The sequence below is a fragment of the Glossina fuscipes genome, unplaced genomic scaffold (assembly GCF_014805625.2).
Source record: "Glossina fuscipes isolate IAEA_lab_2018 unplaced genomic scaffold, Yale_Gfus_2 2, whole genome shotgun sequence".
Taxonomy (NCBI): domain Eukaryota; kingdom Metazoa; phylum Arthropoda; class Insecta; order Diptera; family Glossinidae; genus Glossina; species Glossina fuscipes.
In genome coordinates, this window is record NW_023998416.1 from 24604260 (window position 1) to 24611128 (window position 6869).

Here is a 6869-nt window from a genome sequence, read left to right on the forward strand (position 1 = left end):
CCCTATTGAGAATTTTTTATAGTTTTACGTTCATATTGTTAAAGTTTCTCCAGAATGTTAAATTTTTTGAATAAAACTAAATCTATATTGCCTAAAATACGTCACTTTGCCAGTACGTCCTCGCTTCGAACTACTACTGAAAACTTACCGAAAGAAAATGAAAGTCAGCTTACAAAAGTTACGGAGAAAATTGCGCCGGAGCCGCCGATAATATTGACCCAGAATTTTGATACATATGAACCCGCTCAAGTAACTGACTCTCGTCAAGTTTGGATTGAAAATATCGATGATGTACAGGAACGCAAGTTGGGTATAATTGAATTGCATCCCGACGTGTTTGCTATACAACCACGCGTAGATGTTATACATGAGAACATTGAATGGCAGCGAAAATATCGTTTTGTCAGTTTCGCTCATTCGAAAACAAGAGCTGAAGTCCGTGGTGGCGGTCGTAAACCATGGCCTCAGAAGGGAACGGGTAGAGCACGTCACGGTTCCATTCGATCGCCTCTGTTTAGAGGTGGTGGAAAAGCGCATGGACCACGGTCACCTACAACTCATTTTTACATGCTGCCGTTTTTTAAACGTGTCATGGGTTTGACGGCAACGCTAAGCGTCAAACTGGCCCAGGATGATTTGCGTATTATCAAAGATGTCGAGATTCCAAGTGGAGACCATCAATTCATTAAGGATCTAATTATTGAACGCAATTGGGGTCCTTCAGTGTTAATAGTTGATAAGTGAGTCCTATTCCGTAAGAAAAACTTTTCATAAAACGTTCTCCTTTTTCTTGCAGAGAAGACATTTTTCCTGAAAATATATGCGTTGCTACAGATAAACTGAGTTACGTCAATTTAATGCCTGCGTACAGTCTGAACACATATTCTATGTTAAAGCACGACACTTTGGTCTTGACTATTAACGCAGTGAAACATATTGAAGAACGTTTATTATATCAATTGCATCGTTCCGATTCTTTTGCTAAAAATGCGCCGTTCAAGCTAAGTCAAGTTTAATAAAATGAGAAAAAGGTTTTTCTATAATGAATATCTGGATTTATTTTATATATCATATCACAGCAGTAAAAAAATGGTTTACATGTACACGTATGTTTGCTTTTAATCTTAATACTAAAGATTTCAATTTTTCTTTTTTTTCTTTTCGGGAAGTAAACCCATAGATTCCTGATACTGACGCACAAGTTGTTCTTGTATATCGGGTAGGCAAGGTGAATATCGAGAATATTCCATGGTGAATTCTCCCTTACCTTGAGTACTTGACCGTAATTCCCCGGCATAACCAAACATATCATTTAAGGGTACTTCGGCGTACACGGTAAACCAACCCTCAGAACCGTCTGTACCGGTCACAAGACCATGACGTTTGCTTAACTGTCCCATGACCGCGCCTTGAAATTCTTCGGGAGCTGTTACTTCAACCAACATAATTGGTTCCAGAAGTTGCCAAGAACCATTTTGAAAGACTTCTTTAATGGCACCATAAGCTGCCATCATAAAAGATAATTCATTCGAGTCTACTGCATGGTGGGCGCCATCTAACAAACGGAAACGTACACCTGATAATTTATGACCTGAGAGCATACCTTTTTGGGCCATCTCGCGGAATCCTTTCTCCACGCCGGGAATAAATTGTTTGGGTACGTTAGTTCCCACTGTTTCATCGCTAAACTCTACGAGGGTGTTTTTATGAGGAGGCAAGGGTTCCATAATACCAATAACACGGGCAAATTGACCCGAACCGCCAGATTGCTTTTTGTGCAAGTAATCAAATTCGCATGGTGCAACTAATGTTTCTCTGAAAGCCACTTTAGGTTTCCCCAGCACCACAGGACAATTGTATTCTCTTTCCATGCGCTGAGCATAAATTTCTAAATGTAATTCTCCCATTCCAGACACTAAAGTCTCTTTAACGTCATTGTCATAACAGAAATGGAAAGTTGGATCTTCTTTCGTAAACCTGCCAACGGCTTTTGCGAAATTGTCTCGATCTTTGGGATCACTGGGCTTAATAGACATTGAAACAACGGGATCTGGCACGTAAATAGATTCCATAGACAATCCATCACGTGGGTTAGTGGTGAATGTGTCGCCCGAAGCACAATCAACGCCGAAAAGTGCAAAAATATCGCCAGCATAAACTTCATTCACATCTTCCATATTATTCGAATGCAAGCGCACTAGACGAGCGATGCGAACTTTTTTATCGGTTCGGGCATTAAAAATGCTATCGCCTTTGCGCAAAACTCCCTGATAGCATCTCAAGTAGGTGAGTTGGCCAAACCGGCCGGCTTCTAGTTTAAAGGCTAGCCCTACAAATGGCTCTTTACCATCGCGTGCAGGATTGAGCACAATTTTTTGGGGATCTTTGCTTGACTGCTCAATCAGAGCTATATTCTCAACTTCTCCAGGATTGGGTAAATAGTCGACCACTGCATCCAATAAGGGTTGAACACCTTTATTTTTTAAGGCAGTGCCAACAAGAACCGGAGTAAATGTTCTCTTAATGCAAGAACGTCTTAAAGCAGCTTTGAGGTCATCTTCGTTAGGCGTTTTTTCTTCTAGGAACATTTCCCCTAATTTCTCATCTACATTGGATAAGTGCTCAATCAACTCTTGCCGCCTCTCTTTAACTTCCGTGCGCATATTTTGAGGAATTTCATCATAACGCAATTGAGCACCAAAATCACCATCAAAATATATTGCTTTGTCACCAACTATATCCACGATACCTTTGCAATCGCTTTCCAAGCCAATTGGTAACTGAATAAAAGCAGCATTATGATTCATTTTCGAACGCATTTGCGATAGCACCCGATATGGATTCGAGCCCATACGATCGAGTTTGTTAATAAATGCAAGGCATGGAACATTGTAACGTTTCATTTGACGATTAACAGTTAAAGTTTGGCTTTGAACACCACCCACGGCGCATAAAACCAAAATTGCTCCATCTAAAACACGCAAAGCACGCTCTACTTCCACTGTGAAATCTACATGGCCTGGGGTGTCAATTATGTTAATATTGATATCTTTCCACAGGGTATATGTAGCGGCAGACTGTATGGTTATACCACGCTGTCGTTCCAGTTCCATAGAATCCATAGTTGCACCCACATTATCCTTGCCTTTCACTTCATGCATACGCGCAATGCGTCCCGTATAAAATAAAATACGTTCCGTTAAAGTCGTTTTTCCGCTATCAATATGAGCGGATATACCAATATTTCGAATTTTTTCGATAGGTTTGTGCTCCGCAAATTTCAAGTGAGTGCAATAGCAATTCTTATTGTAAATTAAAGAAATTTCATTACATAATTCCTATAAAGGATTTTTTTTATCTTACCTGACTTAGCAATTTTAAAGCTTTTAAATTATTAATTTGTGTTAACAAATTGCTCTTGATTAAACAATTTAATAAAGCCATTGTTAATATTTTCTCACTCTAGAAAAACACTAATCGATAGGATAAAAAAGATTGTATTCCCACTCAACAAACACGCTGAAGCACCTAAACCAGCGGTGGAATACTCCTTTTTCAGTACAACGGTGTATTTTATCACTACCAAATACAATGTAGGGTTACCATTCTCTTATACAAACCTGTAGTCGATATTTATTGTTAAAGAAACAATTCACACGCACAAGTTTATTAATTTTCGAAATGATCTGGACACACAATATCATCTTAATGACAGTTAATAGAATAGAATAGAATAGAATAGAATAGACTAGAATAGATTTCTTCGTTTTTAAGGAAATAATGCATAAATTTCACGCTGCCCAAGTTGTTAGTATGGAAGGATGCACAGTTTTGACATGAAAACAGATGGGGAAATAGATTTTATTTTCGAATTAAAGCATCGATTCAAACGGATGTCTCTGTTGGAGTGATATCATAGTGTCGATGATTTGTAAATCCGCGCCATAATTGCTTCGACGTATCAAATGTTTTGTGCTGAAAATTAAATTGAAGGCTTATTATCATCATCGAACCAAATATTCATAATATCGAAGAGCCAATGAAATGATCAAATACGCACTTACACATAAACACTCTTTACTTATACTTGATGTCTGATGTATGATGATGATGCTTATATCATGCACTAATTAGGGACTCTAAGGATTTCAAAGATTAACATCACTTACAGTGCTGTGAAAAATACAAACTTGGGTGCTTGTGAGTTCATTAAGAATTAAAAAAAAAAAAAAAGACGATAATAACATTAACGATATAATCTTCTCTAGTAGCAAAGTGAAGGTAACTGAGAATAGCAAAGTAAAGTGGAACGACGTTTATTTTTACGAGAAAAAAGAAATTATACAACATTTTATTTTTAATTAAATTAATTGATTTTTATAATTGTTTATTTTTTAAACATCGTTATGAAAAAATATTTGAATTATTATTAATGGTTAAGAGTGCTTGCTAAAATAAATTTTTGATAACTTAATACAAAAAACAAAAAAAAGAAAATAGTTCTTAAAAATAAAACATAATACACCATCACAAGTCATTGCTTAACACAGCCTAGAACATAGACAAACTATCACAACAATAATTTAAGCATATATACATTTAATTTTATACCATGTAATGAGAACATACTATATAACAAGCTGTTTCCATTTTCTATTTTAGGAATTTAATTTTTTTTCTTTATATTAAAGATATTTTAAGTTAAGCAATTTCTCTTTCTGTTCCGCTTATCATATAATCTACATAGCTGTTGATAGAGCATTGTCGATTACTACAACTAGACATGCAAAAAACATTGAGGCTCTATCTCCTTAAGAGATTTTGGTTCCATTTTGTTTATGTATTATTGGTAATTTTGGTATTTATTCGAGTCAGATTCTATATATATATATATATATAGATTAGTACTATTGACAACACAACATTTCGTTTTTGGGATAGAAAAATGTTATATTCATTTTTAAATTTAATACTGTTAATACCGCTACATTCTATTGAAAGGATATATTTGGAGAAAAGAGTTAATGGTATGTAAAAATATTATTGAAAAATAAAATTACCAATAAAATTATTATCTATATTTGATATGTGGCCGGTGCATGCAAACGTGGAATTGAGAAAAATCCCTTAAAGTCCCTTAAAGACGAAGAGTCACTTTTTAATATAGATTCTATACGTTTGACTGCTTGTCGCCTCTACCGTCCTAAGCCTGTGGGCTAAATCCTAAGTCTTCAGCTGATTGCGATCGCTATAAGCTTATTGCACAAGTTTGTCCAATTCGATTCAATTAATTTTTATATTTTATTTAAGATGAAAGATTTTCAAAACTAAAACTAATTCATTCTTTTTTTTATATTCAGTGATTATCTTTCTACTAAGAAGTAGATTTACAAAATTCTCATCTAATCTGACCTTTGTCTGAACCAATTGTTTTGATGATTCAATCGAATTCCCGTTTACTTCGACAAATTCCTTAATCGCTTCCAACTTGATTAATTCTAACATATCGACCGAACTCATTTGCACTGGTTTTCTTATTGCTGTAAGTGTGTCTCCAGGATTTCCTTAATTGACTCTTACATTACGAATAATTCTTTACAATTTTTATGCGTTTAGTTTCCTTGAATTTTTCTAACAATTGTTGGAACGGAGCTTATGTGTTAACTTCGATCAACCTCTACTGTTTCGACTGATTCATGCAACGCCAGTTATGTACCGACTATTTTCCACTTAGATTTAAATTAATTTCTTGATTGGCATCGATTCACTCCTTCCTGCCTAGTTTTCTACTCATTTCCTAAGCAATCTCTTGAATAATTTGTCAACTAATCAAATCTAGAGTTATGAACAATTCCTTAGACCCCTCTTATAAATGTACTACGATTGCGGATGTGCTTATGGTTTCGAAATAAGTTCTTACGCTTGCTTTTTAATTTGAACATTTGCTGTCTGCTCCTCTTCTCTTTAAAATAATTATTTTATTTCATTTACGATGATGAGTTCATTTTATTCCCTTCAATCTTGCGACCAAATATTATTCTAATCGGAATAACGTAAATTTGAGGCTACATTAATGATTACTGCGTGCATTTAAAATACTATGGCAATATTGTAACATAGTTTCAATACTATCGATAGATAATCTTTTTATTTAGATAGATCGCAGCTGATAGTTTTTAACGGAAAACAGAAGGACGCAGTTGCTTCTAAAAATTGTGTCGATTAATTTAAAACAAAACAGGCCAGAATTAATTAGTAATAGTTTAATTGAATCAATGTTGAATTAAAAAGATAACTCATCAGTTCCGAAAGAGGGAGTCGGCACTTTTGAATTTTCCTTGTAATTCTATTAAACTGTTACTAAATAAATGTTTCTTTCTTTGTTTTTTTTTGCTTATTACTCCAATTGTCTAAATACTATTCTTAATAAGCCAAAGCCTCTAGACAAACTTTGGGAATTAACTCTACAAAGCACATAAGCACATAACTGACTATCATTGGCCATCATTTATAAAGTGCAAATAATAAAAACTTCTGGTCTTATCGTCAACGGACCTAACTCACTTTCCTGAACAAACAAAAAAAAAAAAAAAGAAAAAAGAAAACTAAAGTATTTACACAGAATTCACATTTGTAAAAGTAAGAAATTTGTCTATCTTCTTATTATTATTATTATTTCTAAAATTTTTTTAAATTGTAGCTAAGTTCTTTGCATTGAATGTTTTTCAAAATGTGACTATTTTGTTAACAAAACTATGGTCGTTTTTAAAAAATATAACATTAGACTGTCCTAGTGGCGTTGCCGTACTATATTATTTGGATAATTTTTTCTTGCGTAATCGAAATTTCAACTTCAAGAACACATTTTA

General features: G+C 34.5%; 2 protein-coding genes across 2 annotated transcripts; one reads left to right on the forward strand and one right to left on the reverse strand.

Moving 5' to 3' along the window:
* On the forward strand, positions 1–1093 carry LOC119633823 (39S ribosomal protein L4, mitochondrial). Its single transcript, XM_038027595.1, has 2 exons — positions 1–740; positions 797–1093. Exons 1-2 carry the CDS (start codon positions 55–57, stop codon positions 1014–1016), a joined length of 906 nt encoding a protein of 301 aa, XP_037883523.1. The 5' UTR covers positions 1–54; the 3' UTR covers positions 1017–1093.
* A 5-nt stretch (positions 1094–1098) lies between these two features.
* Positions 1099–3553, reverse strand: LOC119633822 (elongation factor G, mitochondrial). Its single transcript, XM_038027594.1, has 2 exons — positions 3364–3553; positions 1099–3302 (listed from the first exon to the last, which is right to left on the reverse strand). The coding sequence occupies exons 1-2, from the start codon at positions 3442–3444 to the stop codon at positions 1140–1142; spliced, it is 2244 nt and encodes a 747-aa protein (XP_037883522.1). The 5' UTR covers positions 3445–3553; the 3' UTR covers positions 1099–1139.
* Between the last annotated feature and the right edge of the window lie 3316 nt (positions 3554–6869).

Bases quoted from the DNA above. Each gene is read 5' to 3' on its own strand.
- LOC119633823 (XM_038027595.1), top strand. From the start codon at position 55: ATGTTAAATTTTTTGAATAAAACTAAATCTATATTGCCTAAAATACGT. The intron at 741-796 runs GTGAGTCCTATT...TTTTTCTTGCAG, and splicing joins TCAGTGTTAATAGTTGATAA to AGAAGACATTTTTCCTGAAA.
- LOC119633822 (XM_038027594.1), bottom strand. From the start codon at position 3,444: ATGGCTTTATTAAATTGTTTAATCAAGAGCAATTTGTTAACACAAATT. The intron at 3,303-3,363 runs GTAAGATAAAAA...ATTTACAATAAG, and splicing joins CTTTAAAATTGCTAAGTCAG to AATTGCTATTGCACTCACTT.